At 30.9% G+C, this 22,483-nt stretch overlaps 3 protein-coding genes across 7 annotated transcripts; all 3 read right to left on the bottom strand.

Moving 5' to 3' along the window:
• Positions 1-1,738: 1,738 nt before the first annotated feature.
• LOC112690947 (craniofacial development protein 2-like) lies at positions 1,739-2,850 on the bottom strand. The gene is made up of 2 exons (XM_025565058.1): positions 2,166-2,850; positions 1,739-1,965 (listed from the first exon to the last, which is right to left on the bottom strand). The coding sequence occupies exons 1-2, from the start codon at positions 2,848-2,850 to the stop codon at positions 1,739-1,741; spliced, it is 912 nt and encodes a 303-aa protein (XP_025420843.1).
• Positions 2,851-3,780: 930 nt separating this feature from the next.
• LOC112690937 (jerky protein homolog-like) lies at positions 3,781-4,773 on the bottom strand. Its single transcript, XM_025565049.1, has one exon. The coding sequence runs from the start codon at positions 4,771-4,773 to the stop codon at positions 3,781-3,783; it is 993 nt and encodes a 330-aa protein (XP_025420834.1).
• A 3,595-nt stretch (positions 4,774-8,368) lies between these two features.
• On the bottom strand, positions 8,369-22,219 carry LOC112691547 (histone-lysine N-methyltransferase trithorax). 5 transcript variants are annotated; one of them, XM_025565836.1, is made up of 17 exons: positions 21,517-22,218; positions 21,123-21,266; positions 20,245-20,407; positions 20,001-20,183; positions 19,651-19,944; positions 19,300-19,575; positions 19,097-19,228; positions 14,578-14,647; positions 14,401-14,500; positions 14,123-14,329; positions 13,924-14,046; positions 13,589-13,711; positions 13,370-13,531; positions 13,202-13,314; positions 8,976-13,053; positions 8,769-8,915; positions 8,369-8,677 (listed from the first exon to the last, which is right to left on the bottom strand). In XM_025565836.1, exons 1-17 carry the CDS (start codon positions 21,676-21,678, stop codon positions 8,504-8,506), a joined length of 6,651 nt encoding a protein of 2,216 aa, XP_025421621.1. In that variant the 5' UTR covers positions 21,679-22,218; the 3' UTR covers positions 8,369-8,503. The 5 variants fall into 5 exon arrangements, with proteins under 5 accessions (XP_025421621.1, XP_025421628.1, XP_025421654.1 ...); XM_025565843.1 differs by having other exon boundaries at positions 8,504-8,677; positions 19,097-19,204; positions 21,517-22,219; XM_025565869.1 differs by having other exon boundaries at positions 8,504-8,677; positions 21,123-21,416; positions 21,517-21,607.
• Between the last annotated feature and the right edge of the window lie 264 nt (positions 22,220-22,483).

Genomic DNA, 22,483 nt, shown 5'->3' with positions numbered 1-22,483 from the left:
ACTCCTCCCATCGTTCTCTATCTTTTGCTATCTCTTCCGGATTCTCAACTCCTATTAGCCTTAGGTCTTGATATACTCGGTCACTCCATCGTTGTCTCGGTCGGCTGAGGGGTCTCTTTTTGTTTGGTTTCCATAAAGTTATTTTATTTAAAATTTTTCCTTCAGCACGCCAGACATGTCCTGCCCATCCGATTCTTTTGCTCTTCATTACTGTTAATATGTCCGGTTGGTCGTATATTTCATATGGATCATCATTAGTTCTACGTTCAAATTCATTGGTTTCCTCATTCTTTTTAGAGCCATATATTTGTCTTAGTACTTTCCTTTCGAATATTGCCAGGTTTTTTTCGTCTGTTTCTGTTGAGGGCCATACCTCGCATGCGTAAAAAGCAATAGGCCTGACAAGTACTTTATACATTATTATTTTCGATTTTTTGAGAAGATTCTAGATTTAAAGAGTGGTCTTAGCATTCCAAAACATCTATTAGCTGCAGTTATTCTTCTTTGTACTTCAATGTGTCCCCCATTGATTGTGTCCAGTCCTATTCCAAGGTATTTAAAAGTTTCTACTCTTTCAAATCTCATTTGTCCTTCTATTAATTCTATTTGGTTGTGAATTCTGCGTGATAATATCATGTACTTTGTCTTACTCTCATTAATTACTAATCTCATATCTTTACTTTTTTCTATTAGGTCTGCTGTTGACGTTTTCAGGTTTGCTTCCGATTTAGCTACTATCATAATATCATCTGCATATGCCATTATCGTTACTTCGGTGTTTTCCTGGATTTTAACCCCTGTGTTGGATTCTATAACAGCTCTTACCACATATTCTAAGGCTATATTAAATAGCATAGGAGAAAGTGCATCACCTTGTCTTAAACCATTTTCTACGCTGTATTCTTCCAAAATTTGCTAATTGTATCTGATTCTACATTTTGAATTTGTAGTGCAGATTTGTATAAGTTTTACCATTTTCTCCGGGATTCCAAATTTCAGCATCACAGCCCACAAGGATTCTCTGGTGATTGAGTCATAAGTTTGTTTGTAGTCAATGAAAAGGATAAATAAGTCTTGATTGAATTCGTAGCTTTTTTCCATTAGCTGTTTTGCTATATGAATTTGGTCTAATGTAGATTTTCCTTTTGTGAATCCGGCTTGGTACTCTCCTACTATATCTTTTGCATAGGGTATTAGCCTGTTTAATAATACATTGGACAATATCTTATATGCTGTGCAGAGTAAAGATATTCTCCTATAATTCGTGCAGTCCAACGCATCTCCCTTTTTGTATATTGGGCATAAAATAGAAGTATTCCATTGTACCGGCAATGTTTCTTCTTTCCATATTTTCCGAATTATATTTACTATCTGTTGTGTTAAAGCTTGACCATCTTTTTTAAGAAGCTCTGGGACTATAACATTCTCTCCTGGAGATTTTCCGTTTTTGAGCATTTGTATGGCCCACTCTGTCTCGTCATCTGTTGGTTCGATCAGATCTTGTTTTATTATATCTGGTTCTGGTATTACTGTTGTCATGTTCTTCTTGTTTAGTAATTCTGTAAAGGTGCTTTTGAATTTGTTGACCACTTCGTTTGGGTTTGTTATTAATGTTCCATCATCATTTTTTATTATAGTTGTCCTCTGTTTGAAACCGACCTAGCTCGTTTGCTTCTCCGTAGAAAATTTTTGGGTTACTCCTGTAATTGCTTTCAATTCATTCAATTTTGTGTCTTTCTCATTGTCTTTTAATTATTCTCAGGGTCTTTTCTGCTTCTCGTTGCATATTAGCCAATTGTATTTTATTTTCTTCGTTTGGATCTCTTAACATTATGAAGTAAACCCTATCTCGTTCTTCTAAAGCCTTCTTGCAGTCATCATCAAACCATTTATTCCTTTTCTTTTCTTTTTGTTTGAAACCCAGTATTTTCTTTGCGGTGTTTTTATAGTTTGTCCTAAGTTCTTCTATTGAGTGTCAGCATTATCTTCCGTTGTTTCCTTTTGTCGTTGTATGTTTTGTGCAATATTTTCTCTGAAGTTCTTGGCTATTTCTGGGTTTTTTATTTCTTTTATATTAAACTGCTTTTTAAACAATTTTTCTTTCCTCTTTCTAACTGCTAATCTTATTTTGATTTTGATCTTCACTAAAAAATGGTCCAAATTACCGCTTACTCCCCTGTGACTTCTTACATCCGTTATGTATCTTCTCCTTTTTGCGTCAATCAGTACATGGTCAATTTGGTTTTTAACCATTCCGTTAGGGGATACCCAAGTTTCTTTATGTATGTTTTGGCGAGAGAAGCAGGTGCTACTGATTATCATATTTAATGCTAAAGCTAAGTTTATTAACCTTTCCCCATTGTTGTTAGACGTATCGTGTAAACTTTCTTTTCCAATGATCCGTTTGAGAGTTGGTTCCTTTCCAATTTTTGCGTTAAAGTCTCCGATCATTATTTTTATGTGGTTATTTGGTAGTGTACAATATATTCTTTCTATATTTTCATAAAATTCACTTTTTTGGTCTTCGTCTTTATCTTTTGTAGGCCCATAGCAGTTAATTAGTATTATTTTAAACCATTTACATTGCATTTCTAGGTAGCAAATTCTATCATTGTTAGCTTTAAATCTCTTAACATTTTGTAGTATTTGATCATTTACTATGAAACCAACTCCTCTTTCATGTTTAGTTCCTCCTGTGCCAGTCAACCTTACTTCTTGAATAACTGTAATCGCCAGTCTATATCGGTCAAGGTCCGATAAGACTGTTGTTAAGGCGCCGGTCCTGTAGAGATATCGCACATTCCAAGTTCCGATAATTAAATCCGTTAATCCATTATTCATCCGAGGCATGGTTAGCTGTTTTTTATCAAATTTTTTTTTACACGTGGGGTTGTTGACCCTACGGCAACCCCCGTTAAGGAGGGTCCTCCACTATGTGTGGGGAAGGAAGGGGGGACGGGCTTCAGTATCACGATCTTAGTAGTTACCTACAGTAGAACCCCTCTAATCCGTCACCTTTGGGACTGGAGATATGGTCGGAACGCGAAAAAGGTCGGATTATCAGAATATACAGACAATTTTTATTTAGAATTGAATATTAAATTTATTTGTATTCAGAAATAATTACACATATAAATGTACTATTGTATAAATGTATTATTTTAATATAAATTACTTAGAAAAAAAGTCAGTTATAGATTTTTGTTTAGAGAATGTAATTCTAGACTTAGCTGCAATATTTCTCCATTTCTTGATCCACAAAATGTCCATAGGTGTTGAGGTTGAGCTCTGCTCTATGTACTGAAGGGCAATATCAAAAGCATTCTTGGCATCGGTGTGTGAAATCTGGGTAGGGGGTTCGTCAGCATCACCGTCCGAGTCCTCGTTCACAGTTTCTTCACCGTTATTTTCCAAAACGGCGGTAATAATCTGATCGTCATTAAGATTTTCACTTGTTTCACAGTTTTTGTCACATTGGACAATCCATTCCTCAACTTCACTGGCAGGGAAATTCGGTTGTACACTTTGTAGATCTTTTATTATTTCTTGCGTGTCGTTGTTTTGTTCATCTTCGATCTGGTCACTTTCAATCATAACTTCCGGCCAAAGCTTACGCCAAGATTTTTGCATAGTGTCAGGTTTTAGTTCCTCCCACGAATCAGCAATCGTATAGATAGCATCTTTGATATTAAGGGATTTCATTGATTCAAATATGTTAAAACCTTCTTCGGACTTTTCTAAAATTGAACTGATGTACTTTCTGCGATACCGCCTCTTTAATCATTTTATAACTCCTTGATCCATTGGTTGAATAAGTGATGTGACATTTGGAGGAAGGAAGATAGCTTTTATGTCCTCTTTCACTAATTCCTCCTCAGATGGATGTGATGGTGCATTATCCAATAGAAATAGAGCACGAACAGGGAGATTTTTTTGTTTCAAGTATTTTTCAACAGATGGAATGAACTCATCGATAAACCAAGATTTGAAAAGATTGGAATCCATCCAAGCAGATTTTTGACTGCGATAATAAACCGGCAAGGAAGATAAATTTATGTTTTTGAATGCCCTTGGCTTCTTAGATTTACCAATAACGAACAAAGGAAGCTTGTGTGTACCGTCAGCGTTGCTGCAAGGAGCAATGGTTAGCCTATCTTTTATAAGTTTCGTTCCTGCAACGGTATCATTTGATGAAGCGAGCGTTTTGTTTGGCAGCATTTTATAGTTTAGGCCTGTCTCATCTATATTAAAGACTTGGCAAGGTAACAGTTCATATTCTTCGACAATTTCTTGAAATTTCACAGAAAAATTCTTGGCTGCCTCAGCATCAGCGGATAGTTTTTCACCAGAAATTGAAACAAACCGGACGCCATGACAGGTTTTCCAGCGATCAATCCAGCCTTCACTAGCGGCGAACTCACTTTCGGCTTCTAGTTTTTTGTGCAAAGCTATTGCCTTTTCTTTTATTATGGGCCCAGATATTGGAGTTCCTTTTCTTCTTTGTTGGCAAAACCACATCCACAATGCATTGTCAAGCAGTTCAAGTTTAGGTTTTTTCAATGTTTTGCGTTTTTTAAGAGCGTTTTCACCATCTATAGTCACTGTATATGATTCAATGTCTTTCCGATTTTTTCTCCAATCTTTTATCGTCGGAACGCCTACATTGAGTTCTTTGGCAATTTTTTGAAGTGATTCCCCTTTGTCCAGTCTTTGTAGCACTGCTAATTTTTCATTTAGTGAAAGAGTAACGTGTTTACGTTTCATACCTGACATGTTGAAAATACACACAACTGTACACAATGCAAAACAAATATGTATGTATATTATATACGTACGTAATTTAATAATATAATAAAATATAATACACGTTATAAACACAGAACACAGTCGTAACAAAAGGAGTACTAAACTACTAAAGTGGATATGCGTTAAGGGAAATATTAAACTGGCAATTAATTTTATAAATCAACTATAAATTGGAAAATCCAAATGTATTTTTAAAGTATTAATATCAATAGTACTATGGTCGGATTAACCGGAGTGGCGGACCAACCGAGGGCGGATTAGAGGGGTTCTACTGTACTTATCTGAGACGACATTTGATATCCTTCAGGCTACCCGTCCCCATAACTGGAGTCCACGGGATTGTCACACCCATTACCCATATGGGTACCCCTGCGGTGTAAATCACCATTAAAAGGAGTAAATAAAAAACGTTTAAGTTCAGTGTTAGAATGCTCATGTTTTATATCTTCATCAAAAATAATGTTATCATTGACTTCCTCAACTTGATTTTGCTCTAAAGTATTATCATTAACAGGTTTGAAATATTCTATTTCACTTTGAAGGGTGTCAGTGGCTCTTTATTTTTCCATTACAGATATACCTTTAAACTTTTATTGTTCTTAACATATATTAAACAAAAAAAAATTAACGAGTAATTTAGTAATAATTACTACAAATAAGTAATTTAAATTATATTTGAATTACTTACAATAAAATGTAATTAAATTACCATCAAATTACTTAAAAAGTAATTTCGTTACAGTAACTAGTAACTTAAGTTAAGTTATTCCCCAACACTGGTCGTTTCTTATAGCCAATGAGCCGCAAGAAACGTTTTTGCACCCTATCCAGTGATTCAATATATCCAATTTGCGTGGGGTTCCATAAAACTGAACAATACTCTAAGAGAGGTCTGACTAGTAACACATACAAGGTTTTAAGACAATGTTCATCATTAAATTCTTTAGTGCATCTGATTAAAAAGCCAAGGCACTTTAAAGCTTTGGTGCACGATTTATCAATATGAGACGAAAATGAAAGGTTCGATTGAAAAATAACTCCGAGATCCTGAATGGTATTTACTTCAACCAATTTATCATCAAGTATATGATAGTCATGATTTATTTTGTTGCGAGATCGGGTATAGGACATTTTTAGACATTTGAAAGTATTTAATTTCAGACCGTTATCAATACACTTAACATATTATTAAGATATTTTTGAATAAGATAACAGTCTTCGAAACATTAGCGAAAAGTAAGTGACCACAATATTTAAAACAAGAACCAGTATCCAAAATAAAGATGGCAAACACTAAGGAAGAGACATGTCCACCTCGAGGAACGCCAGAAAGAGCAGGAAAGGGATGTGACAAAAACCATTAATCCTAACTTTTTGGATTCTATCTGATAGATAACTATTGAACCAGGATAACAAAGGATCAGAAATACCGTGCAACCGCAGCTTCGTTAATAGTAGAGAGTGATTTACAGAATCGAATGCTTTACTGAAATCGGTGTATGACATCAGTTTGTTTACACGATTCCACGGATTTTAATATACCATTATAGAAACAAAGAAGACAAACAAATAAGAACTTTTGATATAACACCAGAAAGATTTGGGATCCGACGTGAGATCTGACTGAATTTTATGTAGATATTGGGTACGACAATTTTTGGATTCTCTTTTGCATAAAACACGAACACAGGGAAATTCATTATACTTAAAGAGATCATTCGTAACTGTGAACTCTTTATGAATACGTTTTTTCTTCAAGATTAATGTTTTAAGCTCATTATTATACCAAGGGGGAAAACTAGATTTTTGATTCAAACATTTCGGAGTATACTATTAAGTTTCTACTTTAACTTTGGCAGAAGCAACCCAAGTGGCGACAAATTTGAAAGTAAAGGTATTGATAAAAGTGGTGACGTCAAGGTAGTTGTATCTCTAAACGTACTTTAGTTAAATGAACCACGGACAACAATAACGATAAAGTTTCCTGAAAGAAAACTGATCAGATCATAGACCGACAGGTGTTGATAGCGTACAGACAGTTTGGACGTGATATAAACGTACCTCTAGAGGAGCGTCTTAACACAGGAATGCACCATTAACATTCCGTGCATGCGCGTAATTTATTCACCACTATCATAATGATAGGCTGTTACATAGAGTTACTCTATGGGCTGTTATCAATATATCATATCAAATCACTATAATACGATATTATGGTTGTCTCATATAGAAATTATCAAATTATAGGAGTGGGGGAAACCACGCCGTAACATCAGCCGAAGCACAAATGTCTGTTTATTGGCTTTCAGCTTCATTTTGCTTGTTATGACTCCCGATTTTCATTAGCGAAACTAGACACTTTTATTAGGTCAGGCCAAATGAAAAATATAAAAAATGTTATTACGTAAATTTAACTATTATAATCCTTATTTGTACGAATTTTATCTGTATAACCCCGGGGGTGCCAAATTTTTAAATACGGGCCCGACGGTAATTATTTTTATTTTTTCAAAACCCCCCGGAAATTTTTTCTGCGTCCGTCCCTGTATATAATCATGAAGTATAATATATATATATATATATATATATATATATATATATATATATAAGTATAATTTAAGTCATTATATAATTTTTACATGTAAAACAACATATTGTGAAAATCTAAATACAATTAATTGTAAGCAGCTTAATATTGACAAGTTGAATCACAACACATGTTACAATGAAAAGCAATAAACAATGTTTCAATATGATCCTGGCTAATTTTATGAGTTTTCTAAAATTGTACATAATTTTCTGAATGTAATTTAATTAATTTAGTGCATTATGTAAAGCTATCAACTCATCATAAGCCCTTTACATATAGTTTTATTAAAAAATTTTAGAATATTAATATAATATCAAATGTCAAGCCTTTGATATAAATACAAAATATATGTATAAATAGTTCATACTCTTTTATTGTCATTAAAAATTGCACTTTTATAGAATTTTAGATTTGTGGCTTCTCTTTTTGAAAAAAACAGTTTTAATGCATTATCAATGTTATACATATTTTATTGTTATGTTTTGTTATCACATTATATCATAAAAGTGATAGTTAAGACAAAAAATTAATAAACCTTAAATTAGTTGACAATTTTGTATAAAAATAAACTTATGAGGTAGAATATTAAAATAACAAGTTTTACATATGTAACATAAAATGATATAATCAATAGTACAACATTAAATTATAAGAAAATACATATTAAACATGCTTACAAATCATATAATAATTAGTTCTTTATTTCAACAATAGCTGTAAATATCAAGTGATCTTAAGTTAATGTTATTTAATATAGTGTATTATTATATTAATTTATATTATTGATGAACCAATTACATTTTCAAATTTTCATTTTAGATCTACAATAAAAATAAATATGTGATATAGAAATTTAATTGAATGATATACAGTTATACATAATAAACAAAAAAAAAAATATTAAAATTCATCAATGGTAAAGAAATATTTATTAATTTCCATTAAATGGCAAAGATAAATAAATACAAGTATACAATAATAATAATAATAATAAAAATAGTTAATTTAATAATCTACTTAATTAGATCTACATCATGCTTAAAAAAAATCAGATTATAAATAAAGGTGTAAGCATGAAAAGAAAGTAAAAAATAATAACAAATTTAATTAATTAAGATATTTACGACATTTCCTCGAAAGACAGTGGCATGATATTTTATCATCTTCTAATGGGAATTTGTAGTCATATGTGAGTTCTTCGCCTTGGAATAATTTTCTTTTGGCCAAAATCATTATATGTTTTTTACCATGGATTGTTTCAATTTTAGAATGACAGTTGGGCTGTTTAGCAAAAATATTTCGTAAGATCATAAATCATAATAAATGTTCATCTAAAAGTAACAAATATAATTAGAACTAATGATATATTTACCTCACATGAGTGATTAATAAATCTAGAAGAATTTCCATTCATTGTGGCATCTACAACAATATCCTGATCAATCCTGAACATATAACAATCTATTCCTTTTTTGTTATAAAGCCTCTCACGCACATCACTCACTTCCGAACGAATAACCTAAAAGTTTTGACAAAATTGCATATCTGTTATACTTAAAAAAGAAATATTTATACTCACTTCACCAGTGTACTCAATAACATATTCGCCTTGTTCAATATCTCTCAAACAGAACAGTCCGCGGCCGTGTATATCAGATCGGCAGACACCAACTGTACTGGTTAACGCTTTATTCATATTCCTATACTTCATTTCATTAGGTAAAGAATTAGCACGACGACCACCAAAGTCTTCATTATTTGCTAATAATTTGGGAGGTTTTCTATGCCTAGAAGCTAACCAGCTAAACATGTCATATTTGTTTTTTCTAACAACTATTCCTGTGCGTGCACACCCTGAAGGATTTTCTGTAGTTGAGCCAACAACGTCAACACCTTTATGATATATTGCTTTATATTTAACAAATTCTTTAGCACCTGAAAGCTGCTCCAAAAGGTACTTCAAAAAATTATTGCTCAGGCCAAGAGAACGAATTGCTGCTGTTATATCACTTGTGTATGGATTACTTGAAGATAGCTGGGGCATTTTTCGTTCATTTCTTGATATTTGAACAGCTTCGAAAAGTTTAGACCAAATTTCAACCAGTGAGTGATCTTTACAAAATACACCATCAGCAGAACTCATTTCAAACATGAGATGAGGTACTATACGTTCCCGTTCTGCAGCAGCTGATGACCACTGGTACCCTATATGTGTTTGAATTTGAGATTTTTCTTGAATAGATGCCAATTTCTCATTTGAAAATACTTTTTCACTTATATCTTTGTATCTAAGATTATTTGATGAAAGAAATTCAGAATTATTAGAGTGAGAATTTCCATTGGTAGACAGTTTATCTTTTTCAAATAATCCAAGTGGTAAATTTTCTACATCTTTAATTAATGATTTTTCTACAGTGATTGGTTGGTTTTTTAATTTTGGTAATGATTTTATGTCTGTAACTGATGTGGATGAATAAGTTTCTACAGAAGGCGGGACTTCTTCATTTAGTTTAGTTGATAATGGTTTATTCAAATTTTGAGTGTATGGGCTTTCCAATTCCAGTATTGGTGTTGGGTTTTCTTTATTTAACTTATGAGTGAATGGGCTTTCCGATTCCAGTATTGGTATTGGGTTTTCTTTATTTAAAGAAATATATTTATTAGCAAATAATTGAGGCAGTGGTGGATTATCAAAGTTTTTTAAGCTATAAGATTGAGTATTTTGCAATTTCGTAGGTAAAAAACTGTTATCTTCTATTTTTAATGTAGAACTAATATTTTCTGTTATTTTTTGTGAAGGTGATACTTTTAATGTTTTTATGGAAGAATTAGAAGTTTTATGATCAAGTTTTGAAGGTGAAAAAATAGTATTTTCTGATTTTATAGTAGACGGCAAAATGTTTGGTGGTGATGAGTATTGAAATTTCTTTGGAGATGATTCTATATTTTCTTTGTATATTTTGGTAGACATAATTGTATTTTTAACAGGTGTTGAAGGTATAACCATATTTATCGAAGTTAATAATTTAGGTGAATGAGGTTCAACACTTTTTGGAAGTATTTTTTTTTCTTCAGCTCTTTTAGGTGAAACTTTCTGTTCTTGAATTTTTTTAGGAAGATATGTTTTTATAGTTTGTCTCTTCCATGGTTCAGGATTTACATTTCTTATGATATTCATAACTCCATAAGCTTGATTTTCTACAGATTGTACTAAGCTATTAGGTATATTTTCTTTGGTGTCATAGCACTCAGTTAATTTTAACTTACGATTTGTATAGACTTTTGGTTGTGTATATACCATTTTACGTTCAGTTTTTACTTCAGATGTAATATTATATGGCCATTCATTTGGAACTGTTGGCTCTGCATTAATGATATAGTACTGATTTGAAATAGGCTCCACAGATTTTGAAGGCTGGTATATTTGAGGCGATTGAGAAAAAGTATAATTTGAAGACATGGTAGTATATTGATCCAAACCAACTATCATAGGTTGAGAACTAAATATTAAGTTATTACTTTGAGATACATACATATTAACTGAATGGTTGTTTAGTACCATAGCAGTAGGATCAACAACTGATGGCTGTACTAACACAGTTGGTGGTGTAGTTTGATACTGAAAACATGGCATTACTGATTGAGCTGGAGTACTATTTATTGTTATATAATGAACATCAGGTATAGAAGGTTGTACAAATGAAGTTTGAATTGGCTGAAGTATCACAGTAGGTGGTGGTTGTTGCTGCTGTTGTGCAGACTGCATTGGCGCAACAGGGGTGTAATTTTGTTGAGGGATAATATGATCTTCTTTTAAAAGTTCTACTCTTACAGCATGTTCTTCTTTAAATAACAAACAATGTTCATCAACTTTTTTTTCAGATTTATCATCATCACTGGATTCACTATCACTGCCAATATCATAATCAAAATTGCAACTAGCTAAATGTCTTTCATAACTTAAACTAGTTCTATATGTCCGATGACATCGATTACATTTTACAGGTTGATCGTTAGTACAGTCATCAATCACATCTGTTAAATTGTCTAGTTGATAATACTCAAATTCTGATTCATTGTCACTTGTATCATATAATCCATCTAATTGTGGAATAGCTTTTGGCTTTTGTCCAAAACTATTGGAAAATAATTCCATTCTAGAAGTTTCATCTATAGTAGATTCAAATTCAGAATCTGTATCATAGTTTTGATAAGCAAAACAATCAATATTATCCATTTTACAACGTTTAGATTGAAAATTATCATCAATGGGACATGGTCTTTTTAAAGCTTCATAACATTTTTGTAAATTATCTACTTGAATAGATGTAAACAAATTAATTCCTACATTTTCAGCCTGAATAACATCAATTTCATTTTCTTGTTTATCATGATCAATAGTATAGTTAAGCTCATCAAATTTTAACTTTTCAACATAATTTTCTATCTTAGTAGTCCAATTGTATTGTATCAGTTTCCATGGTTCTTTAGTTGACCAATAATATCTTTTAGCTTGAAAATTAATAGGCAAAATGGATTCAACACTGTCAGATAGAATAGGGTGCAAATTTCCAATACAATTGATATATAATGAACCAATTAAAATGTGAATATCAGAACTTTCCGTACGTTTTTGTTTAATGTCTTCTTGTTCTATGTAAATCAGTCTTTCCAATGTAAAATCTTTAACACTAAAACGTGTGTCAGATGCATGATTGTTACAATATACAGTTTTATTTTCATTAAATAAACAAAATACTTTTCTAGCACATTGGAAATGGTAAGTTTTAACACAATTTCGATAACAACATCCAACACTTGCACCTTTTTCATTGCAAACAACACATCTTACTACTTTACTTCTAGAAAGAGCGAGCTGAACATTTTGTAACGACCCATCGATCTCTTCAAAAACTTCAGAAGACCATAAAGCACAATTGGCATGAGCCCACATATTATCACCACAATAAAGAAGTCTTCCTTCTCGCATTGGCATACCTTCACCTATTTTTTTGCAAAACTGGCAGACTCTTGTATCATCAATTTTTGGGGTCAAATAATAATTATTTTCATCATTACCCATTATATCTTGTAAAGCTTTAATATCAGAATTGAGTAAATTAAAAGATAATTTTGGAATAAACTTAGGTGGACTTATAATTGGTAATGATGTTGATGAATAGGAACTTTTATGGGGTGAATTCTTCTCAAACTTAGAATTAAACCAGGGAAAAACTTCAAAAACAATTTTTTTATATTCTTCTCGAAGTTCAGGCACATTGAACTTATTAATAGTACTTAACATATCATCATTAAATTGACAAAGGGACTCATATTCATTGTTATTTACTTTTTGTTTTATTGTAACTAGAGTCGGAGTACCTTTAGACCATCCTTCCAATCCATGACAAACACATTGCTTAGGAATTTCATCAATTGCTTTTGGTGTAACAATATTAGGTCCATCAAGAGATGGAAATTTTGGAGTGATCAATTTTTTACAAACACAACCTGGTGATTGTTTTTGAGGACTCCATTTGATGAGATCACATATTTTTTTATTTTTTCCAAGAATTATTAGAACAGTCATAAAACTACTTTTTAATGCTTCATCAACATATATACGCCACGGGGTTGTACTATCTGTAATACAAATCCTAAAAATAAAAATATTTTTTAAAACACATAATTTAAATTATATTTTATAAAAATTGGTTGGGTATATGGATTTTTAAATCCATTACATTTTCAGAGGGTAAATCTTTTATAATTAGAAATTATGTGCAACAATATAATTAGACTTACTTGCAAACATACTCTACAATGTCAGGTAATGTACTCAAGACTTCATATTTTTCATTTGATAATCCTTCACATTTTGCATGAACCCAATGTTTACAAGTAGCACATTCCATCATCTACAATATAATCTAATTATAATTATCTTATAAGAAAAACAATATTTTTATTTACTTTTGTTTCAAAATCATCAGGTTCATAACATTTTTGACATAAAGGACAGAAATTACCACGTTGTCTTAATTGAAAACATACTGAGCATAAAGCTAAATTACCAACAAAGTAATCGACTCGAGGAACATGGCAACTTTTGCATTTTCTACAAGGTGGACAAGCCTACAAAAAATAATTAGTCAAGTTCAGTTGCACAACATATGAATTCAATCATAATACCCATGGCCTGTTTCGATCATATACAATTTTATCAACAAGACAATGATCATGATAGGAATCCTTACACCTTTGACAAGTTAATTTTGGTCTTGTTTTACCTCTACTTTGACATCCTTTACAAATCTGAAGAAAAAAAAAACATTTAGAATTTAGTTAATTTTATAGATTTGATGTTTTTTATATTTAACAACAAATAAAAATACATTAATATTTAATAAAATAAAAATAAATAAATTCAATATTAACATTATTTAAATAATAATTTATAAAATTGAATACAAATTTAATTCCCTTTGAATTTCCATTATTCCTTTAGACTGCAATTATATTTTTACCTTACATTTAGGACACGTCCAACTAATTTTTGACCATTCACTTTCGTGAGATGAAATTCCAATACCAACACCATCGACACAAAACTTATGATAAGGTTCACAACAAGAAACACAATGGATTAACTGCAATATATATCATTATGATTAATATAATAATAACTTTTAAATATTTATTAAATTAATACTATAAATTACTTACTTTTTCCATTCCAGCACTTCCACATAAATAACAAACTGCTTGTCGAGGTACTGACATTGTTTCTGTTCCCACAATAGCAAATCCATTTTCTGCAATCCTATCTGGGTCATAACTTTCTCGAAAATTCAAATCAACAGTAATGTCATCTTCAGAATTTTCAATGTTTGCATTTAGGTGATCTTGCAACATAAGATCTTGGAGAGTTCTCTAAACATATGTTATCAATATAATATATCTTTTATTAGGAAATGTAATGTTTAATAATAATTATTATTTACATTTGGTTGAAAAGAAAGGTGAAAATCTTGTTCTTTAATAATGGGTATTGATATTTTTGAATATTTTATAGTACTAGATAAGTCCATAGTATTGGTAACACTAAAATTAAAACAATAATATATTAAATACTAAATAATAATTTCATATAAATATATTTGTAATATTTTCCACTATACCTTGATTTATTTTCTGGATTATTTCCATCAGTTTTAATACACTGTAATGAATTAATATCCACTGGTAACACTAAATATAAACACATATACTTAACTATATTATAAATTAAAGCACAGTTTAAAATTACATTACTTTGATAATATAATAATTTTCTATGAACTATTTAGTTTATAGGAAATTAACAAACTTCAATGAATTTAAATTGATGCTACTAACTATTTTCATATAATACAGGCATACTTATTTATATGATGAATATTTACAACAAGAAATAAAATATTCAAATATTTTCCGATACAGTAATCCTATATGATTAAAAATCAACTTGATAAATAAGGACATCATAGTTCTGAACTACCAATCAAAGAATTATTCATAAACGAACTAGTTCAATAATTATTACTCCGTATTGACGAATCGTTGATGAAAGATTAAGGTACTAGCTCATACAAAGTAAAAGGTGAACGAGTTGTTCATCAAAAGTGAACTAGTACGAAACCGGTCACTTGGGTAAATAGTTCAATTGAACTAGTTCGTTCATGAACGACACATCTCTATTATGTACAAAAAATAATTGTTATTGTTGTGTGATATAACCACAGATTATATGAATAATAAATAATATTATAGACATTATAATATATTATTATAAAATGCTGTATATAATATATATCTGTATTATACAATGGTGGTGGCACTAGTGATGAACCAGTTCTTTGATTTGTTGTAAGTGGATACAAGTTACACTATCATTTTTTATCTAATTAATTCTAATGACAAAAATAACAAGATTTAGATAGGTACTTTGAAATTTACTCGTTTTATGTTTATTTCTTCATGAAAATATTGATATCTACTACTAAATATTAGTTTATATGAGGGGTTCATGAAAAAAATGTACAATGTAAAAACACATTTCAATTACTACTTGGGCTTGAAAGTCAATGTTCTGAAAAATATGTACTAATTATTCAAATGCCTAGATAAATAATACTTTTTCTAAATATATTTAATGCATTTACCTGAGTTCATAAGTAAATCAAATTTTGATATTAAATAATAAATCAAATAATCAAATTAATAGTAATTCTATTTTTATGAAAGAGTTAGCTAATATTTATTTTTGTTACATTTATGGCAACAGTTTTCGCTATTTTGTTTTGTTTTTTTATTCATATTATACAATAGAGTTAATAACTATATAAAATAGAACTAAACAGTAACACAATAATAATAATTATTTTTTTGTACATAATACAGTAATATAGATAATATAGTAAAATGATAAGAGCATCAACCGAAATTGAATTGATAATAATGTGCATGGATTAGGGTGGTTTTGATCAGCTCATAATAATATTAATTTTATATATAATCATTACATTATAATAATAATATAAATAAGAAAATTTTTTGATCAATAAATAATTTCATATGTTATTATTATATTATAGTAATAATAATAATAATAAGAAAAACCTTGACCAATATCGTCTAGACTACGAGAGAGAAAAAGGTCAAACACTGATGGCAAAAAAGAGCAATTTACACTGAGAGCAAAACTTCAATAGAGATGAAGAAACATGCCTATACACAGGTACTAAAAAGAAATCCAACACCCAAGATATTGATAACAAATACCATTAAAAGAACAGGAGACATTTATATAAAATCGGAGGATTTAAATACAAGAACAGCAATTCTACAAAGTAATCTAAATGTTGTGACTCAGACAACAATAAAACCAAAGGTATTTGAATTTATAATGTCAACAGCGAATATATTGCAGAAGAATTAATTGATGATCTCATACATCAAAATTCAGACCAATAAACACCCTCACTAAAAGATCATCTTTAGGACAACTATTGTCAAGAAAGGTATCTTGGTTAGTAGAAGTGGATTCGATAATTTATAAAATAATAGTGAATAAACAGTTCTATATCATCGAAATGGCATACTGCAGAGTACAGTCATATGACCAAGTATAAAAACACCAAAGATAATCATGGAATACAGAGATATAAAGAGCTAAAGAATAAAAATAATAGAGAAACAAAATTTGCAAGAGAGGTATGATTAAAAGAAAAGTGCCAAGAAATGGAACAATTTCATAGAAATAATAGGATGGATCAAGAATTTAACATAATTAAGAAATTTTTTACCAAGTGAAATAGCCAAAAATAATAATAATAACCCAGATATGCAGGGGGGAGTCATCTTAAGAGACGAGTTCAATAAAACTTTGAAGCTAATGAAAACATGTAAAGCAGCAGGTATAAACGACATAGCAATGGCACTAATCTAAAATGTGAGTACAGAATGAGGTATTTAAATTAGTGAATAATATATACATTACGGGAGAGATCCTCAAAGATTTCAAGGAGAGCATTATAATACTTATACCTAAAAAGGCAATGGCTCATAAATGTAAGGAATTCAGAACAATAAGTTTAATGGCACATGCAGCCAAAATCCTAATAAAAATAGTATGCACTTAAATTGAGAACATAGTAGAAAAAAAGTTATGCGATTATCAATTCGGGTTCAGAAGGAACAAAGGTACTATAGAAGCAAAAAAAAAAAATTAAAAAATTAAAAAAATAAAATAAAAATATTAATAGAAAAACAAATAGAATTTAATAAAGACACATTTATAGCGTTTATAGATTTGGAAAAGGCTTTTGATAATGTACCATGAAAATAACTATTTTATACTTTAAAAAGAATTGGAGCTGACTATAGAGATATAAGGATAATATATAATTTATACAAAGACTAATTAGCTACGATATGTGGTAATTAGGAAGGGTGTAAGATAAGATTGTCCACTCTCGCCAAATCTATTTAATATCTATATCGAACAGACTATTAAGGAAATAAGAGAAATACTGCACAGAAATAATATTGGGAACCTAATCTAACCTAACCTATAGGCATATAGTTGGGCGCAAAAATAATATTCTTCTTAAGATTCGCTGACAATTACAATTACACTACTAACAAATAATGACCATGATTTGAAAAAAGCACTGAAAGAAATTATGAGTTGCTTTCAAAAATATCATTTGATTATCAACTGGCAAAAAACTAAACTTATCATGTGCCAAAAAGAAGAATGAATCCATAAGATAAATATTCAAACAGGGAACAAGCTGCTTAAACAAGTAGAACATTATAAATACCTAGGTAGTATAATCAACCAAGATGGAATATGCGTCATAGAAATAAGATCCAGAATCGCACAGGCAAAGTCAGCATTTAGGAAAAAGAAAAAATTGTTATGTTCCAATAACATGAGTATTAAGATGAGAAAACGTTTCATGAAAGTATATGTATAGAGTGTGGCACTCTATGGTTGTGAAACATGAATATTAAATAAGGCATAACAACGAACAGTCGAAAGCTTTGAAATGTGGTGTTGGAGATGGATGCTGAGAGTGAGTTAGATACAACACCATACCAAGGAAAACATACTCAGTGAAATAGATGAACAAAGAGAAATACTCAAAGCCATCAGAACAAAAAGATTGAACATAATGGGTTTGCAATAAATATTGAGACACGAAAATGAACTAACCCATGGAATAATATAAGGTATATTTAAAGGTAAAAGGAACTGAGGAAGTCCGATCAGTGGCGTATAAAGGGGGGGGGGGTTCAACTTCCCCAAAATGTATGGTTAGTACGACCCACGTGTGCATTTCTTTAATCTATGTATTCATTAAAACCAAACTGTCTAGTATGGGAAAAAAATGCTCTCTCCTAATTTTTAAGCAAATTATACGCCCAATTCTTACCTACGCTTGCCCGGTATGGGGTAATTGTGCATCCTCGCACATCAAAAAAATGCAAATTATCCAAAACAAAGTCCTCAGAATAATTGCAAATGTTCCGTGGTTTGTCAGAAATCCAAATCTGCTATTGATACTTTGAATAAACTATCCGTTGATTTTTTTTCCAAATATATGGTGCTTAATGTCAATATTAGTAACTTTACCAGTCTCAACAGCGTCATTAGAAAGATCGTTTTCGATATTGAAAAGATTGATGTCGTGCTTGAGAAATAGTACAAGCGAAAATCGACTAACAGGATTATCTCTCATGTCAATTCATCGAAGTATTTCAATAAACACTGAAGAAGTGATAAATAATTTTGCAAACCTACCTCGAAAATTAGACTTTGTTTTGTAATTAAATTTATGTATTCTAATTTTCATAGTTATTAAAAATAAGTTAATTTATAACCTTCATTTAGTATATATTTTTTCATACCCCCCCCCCGAAATTAATTCCTATATACGCCACTGTGTCCGAGAACTTTATTTGTCAAGTAAATGACCTCTGAGACTGAACTAACAAGTTATACCAAACTGAAAAGGCTAGCTGGGAACAGAGAAGAGTGGAAAACGAATATCCAATGGCAAAACCAATTTTAAGGGTTGAATACCAAAAAGAAGATTTATTTATAATATAAATAATTCAATTGGAAAAAAAAAATAGTCAAAAAAAGCTTACTTAGAATATCATCAAGATCCTCAGTCTTATCATCAACATTTCCAAAAGTTGCAGGTGTTTTTCCCAAAACAGACTTAGCGCTGCGACATACGTGTTTAATTCTGGGGCCTTTTGAGTTAACAGATTTTAATTCTTCATTGAAATACAAAACAATTTATATTATGTTAAGATTAATAAAAAAACAATTAAAATAAATTATTTACCTTTAGTTTCGAATAAATTGGACATATTAACATTTGTGGATCGTAGAGATACAACTCGCTTAATATCATTTTGCTGTACATCCTTAGATAAATCCAATTTTTTTGTTTTTTTTCCTTTAATTATTTTATTATTTGATTTTTCTTCACTCTTCTGTTTTTTTGTAATACATCCTTTTTTCATGGTATATTCAATATCTGAATCCAATTGATCAGAATAAACATCTATGTCATTTTCACTACTATAGGAATCATTATTGCTTTCATCACTGTCTTCATCTAAAACAAAAAAGTTATTTATATTAATTTTTAATTAATTTAAAATGTATACATGGTATATATTATTTCTATTACCTTGTAAAGCACTAATTATTTCTTTGTGAAGTTTATAATCTCTGATAATTTTTTTTTTAAGATTATTATCTATATTTATTGTCCATGGATCTGGTTTTTTTAAGACCCAAATGAGTACAGGGACCATTTCACGAGGTAATGTGTCTAACAGTCTTTCAACAGTTGTTTCTGGTAACTTTAATCGCTTTAAACACATCTGAAGCCAACAAGCTTTACATCGAGAATCAATTGATACAATTCTTGTCATTCCATTTTGAGATTTAAGCCCATTTGGAATACGACATTGGCCTATTCCTAAATAAAAAATATAGTTAAATAAAGAAATACTAATCATAAAATCAAAATATTACCTCTTTCATTATTACAACGATTAATAATATTTTGATTTTCAATTGATTTGGCCATAAACTTTCTGCAAGAATCACAACTGTAAGCTCCATATTTTTTAGTCTTTGAGATTGATTTATAAAAACGAATAACACCACAAATACCACATTGTACTTCACCACTAGTCTGATTCATTTTCAATGGACCTAAAATACATTTGAGAGTTAAGATTATTAATTACTAATAAAATTAAAAATAAGTATAAACCTCCTTTGCATGATTTTGCGTAAGTGTAGTTAAGATTGTCATCTAAACAAGATACAACTGAAGGTAAACTGATACTTTTGTTTGACTTATGAAGTTCATACTTTATGTTTGCTTCCTGTTTAGCTTGCAAATATTCCATTTTACTATTAATACTAGGTTGTGTCTGAAACATAATAAAAACAAAATACAAGTAATTTATTGGATTTGTATGTTAATTTAGTTTAGTAGTACTTATAAAAATATTAGTAAAAAATTAACATTTAATAGGAATATCTCAGATTAATAAATTTTATACTACAAATATTTATAGATTAAATAAAATAAAAAAATCATGCTAAATACTGAAAAACTAAATGTAAAGTATGAGTAAAATTTGACTCAACATAAACTACAAATATGATATTTTAAAGGAATGAAATAAAATATTTATAACTATATTAAGTTAGTTTTACGTATATCTAAGAATATCAATTATTTAAGTAGGTACTTAAAAACTAAACTAAAACCAGATACTCATATGTTATTAATACTTTATTTATTATTAAGAAGTATATTACAATGGTTGAATACATTCAAATAATTTAAATAATTTTATTTTCAACAGCATATTTTTACAACTATAGACAAGTCTCCGGACAAAGACATAAAGAGTAAAATTTAAATTAGGTATATGGATAAAAAAATTAAATATGTTTAATTGTATTGTTAAATTAAAAAATATTATAGGTTTCTCAGTAAATGTTTTGTTAAATAAAATAATTAAATATTTTCAAAAAATAAAATAGACAACAAATAAGTATGAGCACTCTTTTTGAAGTAAAAGATAATTTTGGAAGACGATTAAGAATTTTCAAATTGTGACCAACTATTTTACTAACCAGCAAAGGGTCGTGTCTGCTAAAAACATCGTTCATTGTGGCATTTTGATCGCATAGTATTTCAGTCGTATCACTATGGATCTGGTTTTTGACTGCTGCAGCTCTATCATCACAGTTGTTACTGAATTCTCGGAACTCATGTTGCTAAATACGGAGAAAAAAAAACCGATCGCATTATCTTCGACAATCGTTCTAGTTCTGATGGTGGTGGAGCAATGATAAGGGATGTGTAGTGACTCTATTTTTTCAAGAGGGGATAACAACTTGTATTTGGCGTGCTACAGGAACATATTCCTACCAGATAACTAATCTAAATATTGCTATCTGTTTTCTTATTGTTGGTTGCGTGCAACTAGTAGCTACAAACACTTCCATTGTTCCAGAAAGAACTCACCTCTCCGTCATTTTTTAACGTTGTTCGGAACACATCGAACGCGATAGATATCATTCGGGCGTTCTTGGCCTCGTTGTCCACGAAATCCGACACACCGACTTGGACCATTGTCCTCGGACACCGCGTCCTGGGCGGTTTGCCAAGAAACCTGGATCGGACCATGTTAGCATTTCACTCGGACGTCCATAACGTACACCATCGCGAGATATTACCCGTAATAACGGCCGGACACATTGTTGGTGTCCCTATGTGGAAGGGTTTAGTAGAAAATATAACGTTTCAAAGGGAGAGATTAGAAAATTCGCAGCCAACCCGCGGACAGTGTTGTTCGCGTTTGAGACAGTTAAACTTAACTTTGTTTAAACGGTAAACAATGCACACATATTGAGTATGAAAACAGTTATAATAAAAATAATATTTAATAAAAATGACAGTAATATTACAATCGCGATTACTTTGTACGACCACTTCGACAGTTGACGGCCACAGCTGGGCGCAGCACTGCACTAATGCTATGTAAATGGAGAGTGTGAAAATACTATGGATGCGTGCAAGAGAGAGGAATAAACTGTAGACAACAAACGATAAATATTGCACACACACACACACACGAACCTTACGACAATCACAATAACGTATATGCGCGCGGATTACAGAGGGAGCGCGGCAAAAATGGCTTGTGATACGAGCGCGGTGACGGCGTTGACGTCACGTACACGCGCTGTCGACGATAGATATCTCCCGGTCACGGAACACCTGTGGTGGATGACCGCGGTGTGTGAATAATTTTTGCGCGCGCGCCCTATAATATTACCCACCGTATAGAATGCTGAAACGCGGAAAACGTCGTCGCTGCTGCACTCAGCAACCGACCCTGCTAATCTCTAATATTTGCTGCACCCTACACCTTGTAAGACCTACCCTTGAACGATTACCATTGCGTCACCTATAACTTGACCCCGCGACT

Source organism: Sipha flava, unplaced genomic scaffold (assembly GCF_003268045.1).
Source record: "Sipha flava isolate LNK unplaced genomic scaffold, YSA_version1 115_pilon_pilon, whole genome shotgun sequence".
NCBI classification, from domain to species: Eukaryota; Metazoa; Arthropoda; class Insecta; order Hemiptera; family Aphididae; genus Sipha; species Sipha flava.
The sequence above is the reverse complement of the archived record's forward strand: the minus strand, read 5'-3'. Positions and strand labels throughout refer to the sequence as shown.

Excerpts from the sequence above, each read along its gene's own strand:
- LOC112690947 (XM_025565058.1), bottom strand. The coding sequence starts at position 2,850 with ATGCCTCGGATGAATAATGGATTAACGGATTTAATTATCGGAACTTGG. Across the intron at positions 1,966-2,165 it reads AAGTCACAGGGGAGTAAGCG|AAGAACTTAGGACAAACTAT; the intron begins GTAATTTGGACC and ends GACACTCAATAG.
- LOC112690937 (XM_025565049.1), bottom strand. The coding sequence starts at position 4,773 with ATGTCAGGTATGAAACGTAAACACGTTACTCTTTCACTAAATGAAAAA.
- LOC112691547 (XM_025565836.1), bottom strand. The coding sequence starts at position 21,678 with ATGGTCCGATCCAGGTTTCTTGGCAAACCGCCCAGGACGCGGTGTCCG. Across the intron at positions 19,576-19,650 it reads AATAATTAGTGCTTTACAAG|ATGAAGACAGTGATGAAAGC; the intron begins GTAATAGAAATA and ends TTTTTGTTTTAG. Across the intron at positions 13,712-13,923 it reads GGACGTGTCCTAAATGTAAG|ATTTGTAAAGGATGTCAAAG; the intron begins GTAAAAATATAA and ends TTTTTTCTTCAG.